Raw genomic sequence first — 18,953 nt, 5'->3', positions numbered from 1 at the left:
CATCTTCTTCATCATCATCTTCTTCTTCTTCTTCTTCTTCTTCTTCTTCTTCTCGTCATCATCGCGTTGTCCCTTTTGCTCTGGAAATCGGAGAGAACGCGGTAAGATCGGCGAATCGGTGATTAACGGTATAACGAGAGAGGCGGCTTGCTTGGAACGCAAATTATCCGAGCCGGTTCGCGCGTAACGCGCGCGCTCATCGAAAAACTCGGTCGTTCCCCCTATTTTTCCTTGGCTCGATGCGTGCTCGACGCGATCGACCGAACAACGATCATCGGTTATTTTTAACGCGGTTTCCAACCGACCGACCGACCGACCGACCGACCAACCGAACCAACCAACGAACGAACCGGGCAGGGGGAGGGGGAAAGAAGGAACGACACGAACACTCGTCCACGACGGAGAGAATAGTCGACGATTCGCGCGGCCCACGACCGATCTCGCATGGCCAAAAAACAACGCGTGCTCGACGCAATCGAAAGAGAGGAGGAGGAGGTGGAGCACGGGAGGGGGAGGTGGAGCAGGAGGAGAATAAGGAGGAGGATGGTCGAAGATCGACCTTCGAACGATCTCTCGCGCGCGCTCTTCTTCGTCGCGTGCATTTTACGAGCGTGTACGCGGTACGCGTGATGTGGTCGCGCGTGCATAAGTACATAGGGAATATTACCTGGACTGGACGCCGTATAACGCCACTTGTACACAATTGTGCGCGGTCGCTCACGCTCATACGCATACGTGGCACATATATACGTATACATAATATATATCTATATATATATGTATATATATATATATATATATATACAAGTATATGTGCGACACATACACACACACACATATATATATATATATGTATACGTATAGAGGGTGAAGTTAGGTATACGCTGCTGGATTTTCCAGGGTTTTCCCGGGGTTGCGGTAGAGCAGTGGATCGGGTGGTGGAGGGTGGTGGTGGCGTGCAGGAGGTGGGATACGAAGCGGGTTGAAGCGGACTGCGAAGAGCGGGAAAGGGGTGAGGGGGGGAGGAGGAGGAGGAGGAGGAGGATGGTTGTAGTGGAGGGAGCAACTATAATGAGTGGTGCGCGTGAGGGAGAGCAGGATAAAAACGGGGTGAGAGGAAGAGGAGGTGGCTCGGGGAGGGAGAAGAAAGAGGTGGAGGAGGAGGCGGAAGCAGGGTAGGTACGGGGTAAAAAGGTTGGAAGCTGTGGCGAGCGGCGGCGCGGGGAGGAGCGGAGGCGAGGGTGGAGTGTGGAGTGGGAGGGGAGGGGGAGGTTCGCCAGCGATGGAGAGAGAGGGAGAGAGGAGTGGGTGGGCCGCGTGGGAAAGGAGGATGGGTGGTGGATCGAGAACGACGGGTCAATTTAAGCCACGAAGGGAGGGAGAAGCGGACCGGGCCTAAAGGCAGTAAACCCCGAAAAATTCAGCGCGGTTCAGCCGATTCGATCGGTGGAAAGCGAACGCGGGGTCCCAGTGATCGGATCGAGGCTGCTCGCGCGTCCCGATACTCGCAGTGTGCTGCGGTACCGCGTCGAGTTGCGCGCGATTCTTCTACGCCGCCGCCGCCGCGAGTGTTTTCGCTCCGCGCTACGACGACCACGATTACGACCACGACCACGACCGCCGGCGAGGACCACGGCCAGGACGACGACGAGGTGCTCGCGCGGATAATCGTCGATTGTCTTTCGCGCGTGTCTTTCTCCAGCCAGGGAGAGAGTATCACGAGTTGTCGCGGTGCCGTGAACCGCGGTTCGATCGATCGAGGTGTAAACGCTCGAGCACGCTCGATCGATCCCACGAGTTAGTACTCGGTGTCGATCGATCGGAGCGCATCGAGAGATAGAGAAGTGTCCGCTCTCGTCGAATGCTCCCCGGTTCTTCCCCGTTTTCGCCCCCGTCACGAAATTTAAACTTTCGGCCGTGGACGACGAGTGAAAGTGAAGTTGCGTCGACGCCTTCGGCGCGCGACGGAGACGTGTAAGAGAAGACGCGAAATCTTTTTCTCCCCATTTCTTCCCGTTTGTCGATCGTGTGCCCGAGAGGGAGGAAGAAAAAGTGCGAAAAGTCGCGTATGCACGCGTTTGGAAATTCGAACGAGGCGAAGCGAGATACGAGACGAAAGTTTAGCCGGGGGAGGGGGAATGGGGGCGAGAAAGAAGGGCCGTCGTCGTGGTAGGGTAGAATCGCGGGGGGAGGAGGGGGAGAGTCGGCCGGTCGGTGACCCAATTCGAGCGGCGGGCTTTTTCCAACGGCGCGAAAGTTGAACGTGACCGGGGAAACTTTTCGTGGTCGTGGCAATCGAGCCGTCGCGCCTCTCGCACAAGGAGAAGGAGACGACCACCGCCGCGTCTGTCGTTCCTTCACCCTTGCGCTTTCGCCTATACTACCACCGCGGCGGATGTTCCACTCCTCCTCCACTTCGTTCGCGCCTTCCTCTCTATCGTTCGCCGTCGTCTAATCGTTCCATCCATGCTTTTCCAATCCGTATCGCGAGACTTATCTCTCCCGAAATCGCTCTCCTTTTATTTTCTCTTTTTTATCTCCCTCTTATCTCCTCCTTCACGGAGGAGGGAAAGAGATAGAAAAATCACGATAGCGAGGGAAGTTGGAAAGTAAAGTAAATTATCGTCATAACTCGGAGTTTGGTCGATCGATAACGATGACCGATTTTCGTCTTTGCGGTATCGCCGGTGTTGCAAAGTAGAAAGTAAGTCTAGACTCCGACGCTCGTTAACTTGAAAACTGGAGTTTCGACTTCCGCTCTCTTGCTCCACGTTACATCCTACATCCTTCGATCGTCCAACGTACTTACTTACTTACTTACTTACTTACTTACTTACTTACTTACTTACTTACTTACTTACTCACTTACTCACTTACTTACTTACTTACTTAGTCGAGAAATACTCGATTCGAGTTTTCGAAACTCTCTTTCTTCCCGAATGCAACCGATCCCCGACTATATCGATCATCGTGTACACGCGATCGTGGAAAATACAAAATTTCTATCCACCTGCGCGATTTTCCACCGATCCTTTCTTCGCCGGGAACTGAAGAAAAAGAAGCCACGATGACCGAAGAAGACAGAAGAAGAAGAAGAAGAAGGGAAGAAAGGAAGAGAAAAATACCCGTGGAAGGAAGAAAAGAAGACGTATTCAGCGCGTGCAAGAGTATCGCGGAGAGTAGCAGTGACCTGCGAAAAGATTGGGGAAGCCGGTTAAATGCGCGGGTCTGAGAGAGATGGGAGGTTGATGGTTGTCGATGTTGGTGCAAGTGGGAAAGGAGGTGGCGGAGGTTAGGGTTGGTGGTGGTGGTGGTAGTGGTGGTGGTGGTGGTGGTGATGGTGGTGGTGGTGGGAACAATAATGAGTGGCGGCTGTGTCGGGCGAGAAGGGAGGAGGGCGAGGATGAGGGCGGTGTGCTCGAGGGTGAGGGTGAAGAGGAGAGCGAGAATGAGCTAGGAGAGGAGAGAAAGATGGATAGAGGGAGGGAGAGTGGGGGGATGGACATGCTGGAGGAGGAGGATGAGGAGAGAGAGAGAGAGACGGAGGGAGGGTTGGCCGGTGAGTGTGGGAAAGCGTGTAGCCTCCTCCTCCTCCTCCTCCTCCTCCCTTTTCCACCCACCGGCCACCCTTCTGCCAGCTTGCTGCTCGGTCCAAAGGGGAGGCAGGAGAGGGTGGAGAGGCGGAGGGGGAGGAAAAAGGGAGAACTAGAGCTGGCCGAGGGGGAGGGAGGGAGAGGGAAGGGGTTGTCGCACGCCTATCCGCTCGATAGCAGCTTTCAGTCCGTGCACGTTTGCTACGCTACCCCCCCACAATTTCGTGCCCCATCTTTTTCAAAAATTCCCCGGCCGAAAAAAGGATTCGTCCCGCTCCTCCTCCGTGCAGGCGCAGGAGAAGAGTCTGGGCGCCCGATTGGACGGAAATTTCGTCGCGGCTGCGATCGAGGACGGAACGGCTCGATGGGCGACGATAACCCACGCCACGATTTCCCTTCGATTCGTGATCCTTTCCCTCGAGAGGCAGGGGGCCGCGTATTTTTTCCTCCTCCTCCTCCTCCTCCTCCTCCCTGAGAGAGGAGATCACGGACAGCGCGATTCTTAGCGGAGGAATGTCGTTAAAACGCGTCTACGCCGATTTTATATACGTGCTTGTTCGCAAATTGTGGCAGTTGGATGGATACCGAACGATAGAAGAGGGAGCATCGCGGTATACACTTGACGGTTTTCCTAGGTCTCCGTGAACGGGTCTTCGTCCTGGAAAACCCTGAAAATTGATTTTCCAGGCGCGGTCTCCCGCGGTACCCACGCACAGGTCTCTCTCTCGCTCTCTCTCTCGCTCTCTCGGTTGCATCGATTTTCACCTGACTCTCCTCGCATCCCCTGCAGCGAACTCGAATCAGCCGTTCATTCAGAATCGGAGGACAAGGAGGAAAAATCTGGGTCAACGAAATTTCGAGAATTCGGTATAGGTCCCGCTCCCTACGCTTTGCCTAACTCGCGCCGGAAACGAGGGGGCCGAATCCTCTTTTCTCCGATCCCGCGACACTTTGAAGAAATATGGAGAAAGAGAGGCGAGGATCCTGTTGCTCTCGAACCCGGAACTCGGGTGAACGAGTTAAGTCGGTCAAACCGGAGAAAACCGAAACTTTTTCGACTTTGAAAGTTTCCGGATAAATTTACGAACGCCTGGGAAATCGGCAAACTCGAGTTTGCTCTCGTTTCGAGATTACGCATGGCAAACGCGTTTTCCTTATTCTATTCTTTCCTACGCGTTCCACGCGGCGCGCCTCCTTCCGACTTCGAGTTTGAGGGACGCGATAGATACCGGCCACGGTGTTTCCAAGAGAGAGAGAGAGAGAGAGAGAGAGGAAAAAAGAAAGAAAGGAGGAAGGAAGAAAAACGAGAGAGAAAGAAAATGATAAAAGTTGGAAAGACCGATAAGCCGAGATAAGGTGAGGCGAGGTAACGAGCGACGCGAAAAGGTCGAGGGAAGTCAAGTTGGGTTAGGTTAGCGGTGCGAACGAGAGGGAAGGAAGGGTCGCGTTTCGCTTCGATAAAGTTTGCTCGATCGGTCGTTAGTCCTGTTGGAACGGACCGGCAGGCGTCCCTTCTACGGGTCCACGTGTGCACGGATGTAACGATCGAGCCGATACTTTTTTTCCCCGCGAGAAAAGGAGGGGGGAGGGGGGGAAAAAAGTTTGACCCCGTGCGTCGAATTTAAGAGCAGAAAGGAACAGTTTCGTCCCGTTTCACGAGAATACGCGATACGGGCGGAGAGTTACGACTCGGTCGGTATGGCTACGGCTTCGGGAACGGCAATGGCCACGGCAGACGAGCGTTTAACTTTGTTTCCAAGTTCTCCAAGGTCGTGTGGTGCGGTTGTAGGTCGGTGGTGCAAGAGGAGGCGAGACCGAGAGGACAAGAGGGAGAGAATTTCCGAGGCCGCGTCATAAATCTCTATCTGCCGCCGCTGCTGCTGCCGCTGCTGCTAGGGGTAAACGCTCGCGGGATATACTTGGCCGACGTCTGTAATTTCGCGCCATCAGACTTTACTCCCCGCCCCCCTCCCCTTCTTATCCCCCTCCCCTCCGCTCCCCTCCGCCCCGCCGCACCGATTCCCCGTTACTCTCTTCCCTTTCTTTCTCTTTTCTCTTCTCTTCTTCCGAATTATTCCAATCCAAGTGTGATTTAACCGATGTGATCGACCGATTCGACGAACAAATTCTCCCTTCCCCGTCCCACGGAAGAAGAAAGTGACTTATGACTCTGAACTTTTGAAAGAAAAACAAAAGAGCGAGGCAAGCTTGACCCAGACCCGTTTAATCCGTTAAACGGTACCGTTTCCATTAACCGTCGCGTCGCCCGCGTTCGTTCTTACCGACCGATATATCGCTGTTACGTAGTTTCCCTCGAATTTTGCGCGATTCAGGATCAACTTTTTCTCCAAGGTTAATTATTAAGTAAAAACAGATAGAAAATGATGTTTCTCTTCGAGTTTTCTTACCGGAGACCATTTCAAATTCATCGTTCCACGGACGAATAAACGTCGTGTAATCGACGATGACGACGAGAAGCAAAAAGCGAATAATTTAACCGTCGTATACCATGCGCCATCTATCGTCGAAGATACTTTTTCCCTTATTTCGAACCGAATCGATTTCATCGTTTTCGATCGATCTGCTTGAAAAACACGAGCAACGAATATTTTCAGACAGGGACGATGCTTGATCGAACTCATGGAGATTCTCTTTTACAATTTGTGCAAATCGATTAGGAAGTTAATGACGATGACTTTCCGCCAATTCTTAAAAATCGTTCTCGTCTTCCGACTTTTTCTGACCACCACGATCGAACCGCTCTTCTTTTCCAGGGAAGTGTTTACACTTGAGTGGATTGACACCCGAACCATTGACGGCAGATGATGACTACAAGCTCTTACGCTTCGGTATCGGTTTCACGAACATGGTGGCTCGCGCCACCAAAGGCAGTGCCGATCTAACGAGGAAAGAAATCAAAGAAGGTCAGTATACGAGATGATACGCAAAGGCGAAACGATCTCACGTGGGCGACACGTAGAACGATATTATTATAGTTGTTCGTATACGTGAAAAAAATATATATATATATATAAAAAAAAATATTACTTTCTTTCGATCGATTCTTTTTTTTTTTTTCTTTGAAATCGAAGAAATTGAAAATATAAGTTAAACGATGCGATTCGTCGTTAATTAATAACTCGAGATTACGTTCAATTTCAAAAGAAGAACAAAGAAGGATTTCGATGTAAGATGTACACAACACGCGCACGCGCATGCATATACATACATGTCCTAACACGTGCAAAAATTTTAAACGGATCGTGCACATATGGGCCACAAAAACGAGACTGTTTTAAACCGAGACGAACACGCGTTTTAACGTTCATCGGGTTGTTCGAGTCGCGAGATAGATCGAGCATAGTTTCGAAGCTTATCGTGTATATCGCGAAATTGACGAAAATAATCGAAAGAGATTAATTTCGTAAAGCGTTGCCTCGTTAAAATAATTTACCCACTCGATACGTCGTTTTATATTCCGACCGAAGAATACGTGTACGAATTATCTCGTTAACATAAACGTTGAATAATAATTTTCGTAAGAACAGCTTTCCCGTTAACGTTTCGAGCACTTTTTCCGATCCCGATGAAATTTCTTTAAAAAACGACCTCCCGTCTTCGTCGCAAAGGAAGGATCCTTCTATGTTGCTCGAGTTCGATACGAATACAATTTTATCGTTTTACGAATGTATCGAAACATTTAACCTCGAGAAGTAACGCGAACAACGAAATAAAACACCGATTCGAAAACTGTACAAAGGACTGTAACGCGGAATTGAGCTATATCGAACGGACGAAAACTCAAGCAACATCGTACGTTTGTCGATAAACGTTGGTTTACTTACCACCTTTGGATACCTGCCAGTGATGAAAAATTTCCCGAACCACAAGGTTCGATTCACGATCTATCGGACGGTATACGAACACCGAACTGTTGTCGTTCTCACTTATAAGTTTATAACCGGTGAAAAACGATCGTCGTTTCGTTTCGTCGACGTGCTGGAAAAAAAAATTAACGACGATCACTGGCGAGATTATGCTCGAATCAATACTTGTACTTTTACTCGATACTTTTCGCGATCGTCGTCGCGAGAAGACTGGCGGCACGCGGTATCAGTGTTGCCAACCGAAACCGTTAAAATTCTCTCGGTCGCGCGAATGACGACACTTCTCGAGCGACTCAACGAATCAAAATCCAGTGAAATTGAAAGATATTTCCAACACGCGTAAATAACCGTTCGTACGTTGATCATCAACCGACGAAACTTTTCAAACCTGGTTCCTGCTTCTTTTTACAGGCAGTCACATCCTGTTGGAAAAATTACGAAAATACAAGCCGAAAATCGCTGTGTTTAACGGTAAACTTATATACGAGGTATTCTCCGGAAAGAAGGATTTTGGATTCGGTAGACAACCCAACTTGGTCGAGGGTACAAATACGGTAAGGGAATACGGCATTGATTTCGAAACGAATTTTTATCGCAAAGAAAAAAAAAAAAAGGAAAAAGAAAACGTCTCGCCTAATGATGTACGAATGTATTCGATTGCAGTACATGTGGGTGATGCCATCGAGTAGCGCGAGATGCGCGCAACTTCCGCGAGCGGCGGACAAGGTGCCATATTATGCGGCGCTGAAAAAGTTTCGCGATTACTTAAACGGCACCATCTCTCATCTGGACGAGTCCGACATAGTGTTCGCCGACGCGAAGTTGAAGAAGAAGGAGCAAGAGGCGATCGAGGACAAGAAGCCCGCTTACTGCGAGGAGCTGACGAACGATGGGGAGAGCAGGATCGGCGAGATGAACGGGATCAAGCACGATTCCCAGATACCCGGGAAGAAGAAGAGGGGCAGGCCGAAGAAGATCAAGAATCCGGAAGACCAACCGCCCCCCGACCCCGAGAAATTAGACGCGAACGGCGAGGTGATAAAGAAGCGGCGGGGACGGCCGAAAAAGATTCATCAACAGCAGAAGCAGCAGGAGCGGGAGATGAGGGAAAGGGAGCAGCAGCAGCAGCACCAACAGCAGCACCCGGGGATGGGCCACCTGGGGGACGGTTACGGGAGCGTGGTGCCCAACTGTTTCTCACCGCCAAAGACGTTCGCGCACATGGCCCCGTACCCCCAACCGATCAACGATTCCGGATATTACGGGCAAAGCTTGACCGACAGCCCCTACAGCATAAACGCGAAACAGAGCCCGGTGCACCTGCAGCACTACAGCCAAAGTCCAAAGTCCATGTCGCTCTCGTTCACCCATTCCGACCTATCCTCGGAGATAAACACGGCCATTTCCTCGGAGAACAACTTGGAACCGTCGCCGTTGACGTCCCCGAGCGTGGAGCATCCGGACTTCGAGCCCCCCACGAGTATATCCCAGCAGAACATGAGCAACGACCATCGCCAGTACAACCCAGCCGGGAATCCGGAGAACCACCACGGCAGCCCCGGGACCCCGTCTCACCCGAGTTACACGAGTTACATGGGTTATCACGAGCAGACGTCCGAGCCTCACAATCCCCATCCCCATCAAACGACGCCGACACCGTTGAGCCAGACCACCGACGAACACTCGCACCACTCCCACCCCACACCCCCCCACACGCACCCCCACACGCCGACCCACGCCTCCATGTCGCCGCACCACCACCCGCACGAGCAGTACGCGGCCATGAAGAGGAACGGGGGGGGACAGGACGTTGCCTCGAAAAGTTTGAGCGATCTCGAATCTCTAGTCGATCAGATACCGAGCATAGCCGACGGTGGTAGCCAACGTCTCCAACACTCCCACCCAGGGATGGGGTCGGACGACGGGTCCCTCGCGGAAAAGATGGAAGCCCACCATCAGTCCTATCTGTCCGGATTCTCCGCCATGCCCAACGCCGGCATGTCCAACTACAGTCCCCCTCTGGCGCCCGCCGGTGCTATTTATCCAACTTCGTTGCATCACTCGCCCAACGACGGTTACGGTTCCCTTTACGGCATGAACGGGCGTCAACATCAAGACTCGCAACAGCAACAACAACAGCAGCAGCAGCAGCAGCAACAGCAGCAGCAACAACATCAGCAGCAGCAACAGCAGCAACAGCAACAGCAGCAGCAGCAGCAGCATAGCAAATCTTACACGGTGGAGAACCTAGCGTCTAGCAATTACACGCCGAGCATGAGCCACGGGCATCCCGGTAATTCGTATCCGAATATAATCCCCGGACCTCATTATCCCGTGCCAATGGGATCGACGAACGGGTATCTTTTCGGTGGCCTTGAGTCAAGCTTGATGCAACGAACCTACGGGATGAGCGGTATGAGCGGTATGGGGGGAATGCATCCATCCCTCGGTCATATGGCCAATCCTTATTCCTACAATGGTTCGTACTCTAGTTCCTTCGACGCCTATCCGGCCCCACCGGCTGGGATTCACGCGCCCAGCGCCAATTATCCCGGCGGTTACACGAGCGTTGGTAGCACAACGCCGGGTACTTCGCCGGGCACGACGCCGCCGTCTTACCTCCCTTCCCATCACAGACCGTCGGTCGACCTCGCTTACGATGGTGTATGATAATCGATGTAAAACTATTCCACGTACAAACGCGCACGCTCACACACACACGGACACAGGGACACAGGCACACGCACACACGGAGACACATACGCGTAGACAGACACACACGTGCAAACATAGAACATGCATAGACACGCGCTTACGCTCACGCTCTCACTTCATCCGTATCTGCGCGTACCTGCTCGCGCGCGCGTGTCAATCCATAAAATCAGGCACACAAAGGTATGCACAGGCAAGAGACGGAGGGACGGACAGACGGACAAACGGACGGGCAACAAGCAAACGATTCGAGCGCTACGTTTATCTTTTCTACGTATTTTTACACAGTTTAGGATCCGCCGGTACAATCGCCTCCTGGCGTGACTTGATACTGCGATTTGCGCGCGCGTTTTCTCTTCCCAATCCTTCCTTCTTTCGCCCATCAACCTCTCTCTTTCTATCCTTTCCATCCTCCGATCGGTCGCTCCTTTTCTCACTTCTCGATCCGCCCTTTCGATTTTCTCCCTCCAACCTCTCTTTGCGTTACACGGCTCGATTAACTGTTACCTAAGAGTACCTATATGCCGCGAGTAGCAACGAGCGCACGGTTCGAAATTGCGTTGAAAAGTGTGAAAGGGAAAGAAGAAGAGGATAGAGCGAAGAAACGAACTGCACGTGCTACGAAATCAGTTGATATTATTGTACGGAAACGCGTCAATAACTCGAAAGATGGCGTGCTCGTCGATATTGCTATTCGCCTCTGTTCGCGGTGATCGCGCATCGATCCTCGATAGTGGAAAATGTTCAACGTTGATCGCTTTTCTTCATCGTTTTCCGACCTTTACTGTTACACGCTTTCGTTATTGTTGACAATTATTCGGATGTTTCGCTTTGTAATGGCGAGCATGTGCGATCTGTTGCTGTTTCAACGAATCGGTATACATTTCTTTCCGAACGTGACTCGTTACAACTTGGGAAATTGACCGTACACGTATATGTACCTCCTTATTGTTATTTTATCCTTTTCCCGCTCCTTTCGTTGTACGAGAGAAGGTATGTAGTTGGTTAGTTTGTACACGACGAATCGTTTACATCACGTTATTACCTGTAATCGATGTATCCACAAGTGAGATTGCTATTTGATAAGCGGTAGCGTTCGACTTTTGTTCGAGCATTTTTTACAATCCAGTGGACAAAATATATCCGAATTGGTGGAATATATATATATATATGTGTATATATATGTATATATGAATATATGAATATATATATATATATATATATATATACGTATATATATATATATATATATATATACACGCACACACACACGATACAAGTTTGCGATCGAAACGTTGATCGATATATAATAGTCGTCGAGCGATAATAACGCGCTCTATAATCGGAACGAAAAATCACGAAAGTCGATCGATACATCGAAAGATGAGAGAGGGATATGACATGTGTTCGATGATATTCCGAAAAATTTGGAAATATTTTCAGTTCGTGGTGTAAACAAATGCGATGTCGTTTTTCGACCGCTGCATCGTATACACATAAGTATATGCGTGTGTTATACAGTGTATGATATACGTTACGTCAAAACAATAACACGTGTACGCGTGGGCACATGATTAATTGAAAACTTTATATGTTTAATGCGAATCTAGTCAATTCGATTCGTTGAATCGTGGCGGTTTATCGCAATCGACCGAGTAATTTTGCACGCGGTTTAAATTGAAAAAGAAAACTAATAAATGGAATGGATCGTGATTAAAATTAGTCGATCGTGGATAAAGCATTTTAAATTAAATTCTAAAATATTAATTGTAATCGTGCGAAACGTTTCTAAATTCTGTGCGTTATTTTTTTTTTTTTTTTTCTTTTTCTCTTCCGTTTTACGATCTTTGTTGTACGACTTGTAGAAAAACAATTCGCTTGATTCGCTTCCGTTAGAAACGAAGATGTTCCATCTAACGGACAAGTAGCGACGAATCATAACCTATACGTACACAGTATGGTAGGACTTAACAGATATGCATCGAACAATAAACGCTCACGATCGACGATCATCTTTTGAAATTTTAGTCGTCTTACCTCCTACTATATCTACGTATATGTACTGTATTCCGTATTCCGTTGCGTGTACACGTGATTGTGCCACAGGATGGAAACGACTCGATGCAACTGAAATGATTTTACGATAACCGTTTCGATTGCATCGTTTTCATCAACGTATACGGAACGAATGATCCAAGATCGATCGACGCATAGGCGCTTCCATAGATTTGTATCCTAATTTTTCTTCTAATTTGAAGAAATATATAGAGAATATGTATCGGAAAAGTGGATTGGAAAGATGGATTGGAAAATGCGGAAAAATCGATCTGTTTGTAAATTAGAAAATAGTGGGAAAGAAGTGGAGTGAAATGGAAGAGATGGTGGGCCGCGAATAAAATCTCGATAGTCGATTCGATAGACATCCTCGCTTTCGTACCTCGCACTCGCTACAGCCATAGCCATAACCGTTCTCGTTGCAATTTCTTTATCGGTTAATGCGTATCGGTTAATCGTTGACTATTGACGTCGTTGTGAAATATCATGCGTTACCGTGATTTTTATAGTTATCGCGTTATGTTGTTTCTCGTTTAATTGTATATTTCATTGCCGCATTTCGAGCAATCGAGAATTACAGTGTTTATCGATACACGATCACGAACAGTCGATATAGATGTATGCTATAACCGACATCTTCTTTTTGTCGCTAATCAACGCTGTAAAATTACGCATCTAGCATGGTTACATGCAAAGAAATAAATATATGCACGCGTACGTATACGCGTATACGTACCTACATAACAAATACATACATATGTATAAGTATACACACGTGTACGCGTCGCGTGCCTATACTTATAGAATACACATACAAAGTATAAATATTATATATTGACTATCTACGATAAGCGAGAAACATTTATCGAGTAATCACATAGGATGTGTTGAAACATTTAAAATGATGCACAGGGTATAGATGAGAAAATCGTTGATATAATAACTGATGTCTATATAATGAATGTTTCTTTTGTTCTATCGGCCTCAAGGACACAAAGCGCGTACGATCGACAATTAATCTATGGTAGATGTTTTTCAGAATTCATTCCGATTCAAAAAGGACGGTTCTAGTATAAGTGTCGTCGGTGTTAATCGTTCGTCGATAATGAAAAAAAGAAAAAAGAAGGAAAGGGAAACAGGGAAACGGAAATGAATGTATGCCGTGCCGAACGGAACGAACCATCGCTGCGAATTAATCGATCCTTTCGATTAATCGAATCAATCGATTGTAAATTGATCGCTAAGAATTAAGTATTAAGTATAAATATATTATACAGATTTAAGTGGTTTCGCTGTTGATCGTATCGAAATAATAATAATAATAATAATAATAATAATAATAATAATAATTATAATAATAATAATAATAATAATTATAATAATAATAATAACAATAATAATAACTATAATATAATAGTAATAATAAATATTAATAGTAAAGATAAATAATAATAATAACAAAATAATAATAATAATAATAATAATAATAACAATAATGATGATAAAAATATTAATAAAATCAGAAAAAGAAAGAAAATCGAGAGAAAAGAGAGGAAAAAAATTCGAGCGTAAGCGAGTAAGAGAGCTTGGGCCAAAACCGGCCTCTGACATATTTTTTAATCGCTTGTGGAACCTCTATTATTCTACCTTTTAAACTTAACGGTGTGAATGTCCAGCTGACCGATCGATCGATCGATCGACCGATCTGTCGATTCGTGGCCGAAACAGTAATCGACCGCTCGCTCGCTCGCTTTTACCTTAACCACTTCTCTGTCACAATTCTCATTATCAGCATCGTATCGATCGCTCGGATTATCGAGATGTGTTCTATATCGACCAACAATATACTTGCTGAGTATTTATAGCTGTTCGTACAACTCGGAAAAGAAGGGCAACGCATCTTTCATCATTCGCAATTTTTATTTCGTTTTATCATATTTTGCCCTTCTCTTCCTTTCTTTCACTTGCTAGATCGATTATTTCTTGCTTCCAAATTGATTCTCGTCAACAATCTGCCAAATGTTTCATCGAGAACCATATCGTTTGTTTTTTTTTTTTTTTTTTTTTTTTTATATTAATTTTATTATTTTTTTTCTTTTTTTCTTCTACATTTCTATTTTTCCCCTTTCATCTTCCTATTTTGTTCATCTTCCTATTAGATCGAGATCACACGAACAAATCAATGAAAACGTTTCGCTTGGATTTTTTTATACGTGTGCAAAATTTATATATAACTTATGCATAATTCTGAATCAAAAATAAAAAGAAAAAAAAAATAAGCAAAACAAAAGATAAAAAAGAAGCAAAAATTGAAAGAATATAAAAAAGAAGAAAAAGAAAGATTTGATCGTCTGTTCGATCGATGAGAAAGAAAGCAAAATCAATTCGGTATAGATCTTTTCTTGTCACTTTCTCTTATGATACATTTTCACGCCTTTTTATTAAAAATTTTTTCAACAATCAAAAATTAATTATTGACGATTAAAGAGTATCATTAAAGATTCGAGTCGCTTATATTTTTATATATGATCGTCCGAACGAACATAATAACGATAATACTGTACCATATGTGTTTACAATTGAAAAAGTGTTCAAATACGCTGTGAATAAAATGAGCTCGATTGTCTCAATTTTAATTAAATGTATGCTATTCTTTCGTTTCTATGAATTTGAAACATCATTACTGGTTGTTGTTCGTTCGTTCGTGATGTTTAAGATACGTGATAAATTCTATCTGCTTCTCTAATATTCGTCCGAAGGAACAAATCGATGTATTTACGCTTAACGATCTCATGACCGTGTAGCATAGCTGGATTCGTAATTCTAAATGTGCGTTGAATGTTACATTATTAATCTACCTTGGAAATCGGTCGGTAAACTAAACTGTATTCAAAGAGTGCATTGGTTATCCAACGATTTATTTTTTACCAACCGTGCACATTTCGATTGCTGATTCTTCGATCGAATTTGCGATCGTTTCCTTATTATCAATAAATGATACGTTTTTCCTTAAAACAAGGGATTCTCTCTAAAATACGTATCTCTTTTGCCATTCGTCTTTTTTTTAAGGAAAAAAAAAAAAAAAAGAAAAAAAAATAATAAAAAAAAATGTCATATATATTCAATTATCGATATCGAATTCCTCAAATTAATTAATTACAAATGAATAATTTATTCAGTTTGCGATATTAATCCCTATTGATATATTTATTCTTGTAGACAAGAAAGAAGGATAGCAGAAAAAACCATTTACATGTTTATCAAAATTATTTAAAAATACACAAGAAAAAAATTAAAAATTTAATTTTTATTCTTATATTTTATGTATCGCTTAATATTAGATTATGATATTACAATCACAAGAATGAATAATTTGCATTTTTTAAAAAAAAAAAAAAATAACGCACGATATAAGAATTGTGTATTTTGCACAAAAATATGATTTAATGTTATATATATTTGTAAATTACATACATATAAAATTAATTTACATGCAAAAATTTGCATATGTTAAATTATACAATATTTACATATAAAATTAATTCTAATTGATATCTCGTGTTGTCTCGACTCTATTTTGACAGAATTTACATATAAAATTTAATTTATGATATTGCAGCTTTTTATTAAGAGCATATTTTTAATGATCTATTGCCGTTTTGTTAGAATTCTATTTAATCTTTTCAATGATCATATTGCAATCCATTTTGTTGTTACTGTTCAAATATAATTATAACAATATTATCGAAGATCAGTGTCGCGCAAAACTGTCATTAATGAAAAAAAAAAATGCCGAAATCGCCAGTATGCGTTAAATTGTGTGGTATGTGAATGAATGAACTCGCATTATGCAATCCTTCTTGTAAATTTTAAATATAACGAATCCTGTGAAAACATTTTTCTCTTTTTGGGCTCAATTTACCTGAGTCATTGGCAGTTCGTGTCAAAAAATAAATTGATTCGTTAAAAGAAGATTCGTTCTGTGTTCATTATTTTAAGATAATCATGTATCTTATATTAAAAACCTGAATTACGAAAAACATTAAAAATATATAAATTTTTTATTTAATTCATATCTTTTTATCAATTATATTTTAAAAATATTCTTTAATATGTTATTTAAAAATATTATTATAAATTTGTTAAAAGAATTTTTATGATAAATCTTCAATATGAAAAAAATTCTGCCACCTATTGAGGAATTCTAGAAATATATGTTTTCATGGTTTATCTATATATTATTTAGTTCATGCTTCGCAAAACGCAAAGTGTGGATTAATTGTGTTTATCAGTGTCGTAATTATAATTAGAATTTATAATGCCGTTGGAAAATTTAGAAGAAGAGGGTTTAGAGAAAAATCCCAATTTGGAATTGGCTCAAACAAAATTTTTGTTAAGTCTGCCAGAACATAAGGATGATCCATATTTAAAGAACAAACTGTTAGATGCCATTAAAGCAGAAAGTGAGATTGCACTTTTTACATTTAAATTAATTATTTCATTTTATTTATATAATATAAAATTTCAATAACAAATTAAATATTCGATATTTAAGATTTAATTGATATTTTTATATAAATAGAAACTGAATATAAATAGAATTGTCATAATATTTATTTTAACCTTCTTATTTCTTTTTATTATTAATCATTTCTTTCACATAGTTTTAATGCAATAATTTTTTTTTTCTTTCTTTTCTTTTATTAATAGATATATTTCTTCATTATTAGACAATCACATTTTTCATTATTATTCTTCATTTTCAAATTTTAAATTATATATATTTGTAAATACGTAATATTATATTATTAGAATTATATATTAAATTAAAATGATAAATAATGAGAATATTTTAACATTGTTTTAAAATATATAATCATTTCTTTTTAGATATGGCTCCATTTTATGAAGAAGTTTGTAAAGATTTGAATTGGCCGGTCGATGATACTCTTTTAACTTCTATGAAAACTAAGAATATGGAACAATTGAAAGAATTAGATGCAGCAATTGAAGATGCTGAAAAGAATTTGGGTGAAATGGAAGTGAGAGAAGCTAATCTTAAAAAATCAGAACATTTATGTAGAATAGGTGATAAAGAAGGTTCCATTTCTGCATTCAAAAAAACTTATGATAAAACTGTATCATTAGGACATAGATTAGATATTGTATTTCATAATATTAGAATTGGATTATTTTATTTAGATCATGATCATGTTACGAGAAATATAGAAAAAGCTAAAAGGTATATACATATAAATTTGAAAAAATTACTGATTCAATAGAATAATATATCTCAGTTACGACATCATTTAAATATTATCTTTTTTTTTTAGTTTAATAGAAGAAGGTGGTGATTGGGATAGACGAAATCGTTTAAAGGTATATCAAGGAACATATTGTATAGCTGTTCGTGATTTCAAAGAAGCTGCAAATTTCTTTTTGGATACAATTAGCACATTCACTAGTTATGAGCTTATGGATTATAATACGTTCGTGAGATACACCGTATATTTAAGTATGATAAGTTTACCTAGAAATGAACTTAGAGATAAAATTATCAAAGGTTCAGAAATTTTGGAAGTGCTTCATAGTAATCCAGATGTTAAGGATTATTTATTTTCCTTATATAATTGTCAATATGCTGATTTCTTTAAAAATTTAGGTACTAAGATAATTTTTTTTATTTAAGCATTGAAATTTTTTAAATCAATATATATATATTATTTTATTCTAATATGTGAATATATTTTCAGCACATGTCGAAGGTTTATTACGTAGAGATTACTTAATTTTTCCGCATTATCGATATTATGTTAGAGAAATGCGTATTCTCGCTTATACACAACTTCTAGAATCTTATAGATCTTTAACGCTTCAGTATATGGCCGAAGCATTTGGTGTTACAGTAGAATATATTGATCAGTAAGTTTTGCAATGGTTTCTGTTTCTAATATTCCGTATTTAGTTATTATTTATTTAATATATTTTAATATATTTTATTTCAATTTTATTTTTTTACAGAGAATTATCACGTTTTATTGCTGCCGGAAGATTGCATTGTAAAGTTGATCGCGTTGGTGGTGTAGTTGAAACTAATAGACCAGATAGTAAAAATTGGCAATATCAAGCTATGGTTAAACAAGGTGATTTGCTACTTAATAGGGTTCAAAAGTTATCGCGTGTTATTAATATTTAAGTAAACGAAGAATAAATCATGACATATTTTAACATCTACTTATTGTCTGATGTTCTTGAAATATTTGAAATTTTATTATTTTACCCTCTTAATTTTGTATCAAAGATTTAATATAATTTTCAATTTTTACGATAGAAATATACATCTTAAATGTCATCTCTGACAAATTCTGATTTTAATTATCCTGTCTTTCCAAATTTTTAACGATTTCTTTGAAATAATTTTCAATCTTTTTTTTTCAAACTCAAAAAGATGACACTGATTTTTGTTTTTTTGAATATTAACTATATTAACTATTCTTTGATATTAATTAATGATATATTTTATAATTTTTACTATTATTTGTATTCAAAATATAAATTATATATTTGATCATAAATTATATATTTGACAATATTTAAAATAAGTCTTTTTTTTATAAATTGTAAGTAATGTTAATTCTTCTATCAAAATATTTGTAAATATATTTTTATAATCTATATAAAATATAAAAAAGATTATACTTAAGTT

At 41.9% G+C, this 18,953-nt stretch overlaps 2 protein-coding genes across 4 annotated transcripts in view; both read left to right on the top strand.

Annotated features, from left to right (window-relative positions):
* The window catches only part of LOC107992495 (atrophin-1), a 32,020-nt gene extending 18,490 nt beyond the window's left edge, over window positions 1-13,530 (top strand). For all 3 annotated transcript variants that reach the window (XM_062071725.1, XM_062071727.1, XM_062071726.1), the window contains exons 7-9: window positions 6,368-6,517; window positions 7,892-8,034; window positions 8,144-13,530. In XM_062071725.1, coding sequence (XP_061927709.1) covers window positions 6,368-6,517; window positions 7,892-8,034; window positions 8,144-10,150 — 2,300 coding nt within the window. In that variant the 3' untranslated portion in view covers window positions 10,151-13,530. The remainder of the gene's footprint in view (window positions 1-6,367; window positions 6,518-7,891; window positions 8,035-8,143) is intronic.
* Window positions 13,531-16,474: 2,944 nt separating this feature from the next.
* LOC107992461 (26S proteasome non-ATPase regulatory subunit 6) lies at window positions 16,475-18,610 on the top strand. The gene is made up of 5 exons (XM_017048331.2): window positions 16,475-16,710; window positions 17,138-17,489; window positions 17,581-17,909; window positions 18,001-18,169; window positions 18,269-18,610. Exons 1-5 carry the CDS (start codon window positions 16,566-16,568, stop codon window positions 18,441-18,443), a joined length of 1,170 nt encoding a protein of 389 aa, XP_016903820.1. The 5' UTR covers window positions 16,475-16,565; the 3' UTR covers window positions 18,444-18,610.
* Window positions 18,611-18,953: the final 343 nt, after the last annotated feature.

Source organism: Apis cerana, linkage group LG2 (genome assembly GCF_029169275.1).
Source record: "Apis cerana isolate GH-2021 linkage group LG2, AcerK_1.0, whole genome shotgun sequence".
In the NCBI taxonomy this organism is placed as follows: domain Eukaryota; kingdom Metazoa; phylum Arthropoda; class Insecta; order Hymenoptera; family Apidae; genus Apis; species Apis cerana.
Note: the sequence above shows the minus strand (reverse complement) of the source record. Positions and strands in the feature narration are given on the sequence as shown.

What these genes read in the sequence shown, in the direction of transcription:
- LOC107992461 (XM_017048331.2), top strand. Translation starts at nt 16,566, where the DNA reads ATGCCGTTGGAAAATTTAGAAGAAGAGGGTTTAGAGAAAAATCCCAAT. An exon ending in TGATTTCTTTAAAAATTTAG is followed by an intron (nt 17,910 to 18,000) that starts GTACTAAGATAA and finishes ATATATTTTCAG; the next exon opens with CACATGTCGAAGGTTTATTA. An exon ending in ACAGTAGAATATATTGATCA is followed by an intron (nt 18,170 to 18,268) that starts GTAAGTTTTGCA and finishes ATTTTTTTACAG; the next exon opens with AGAATTATCACGTTTTATTG.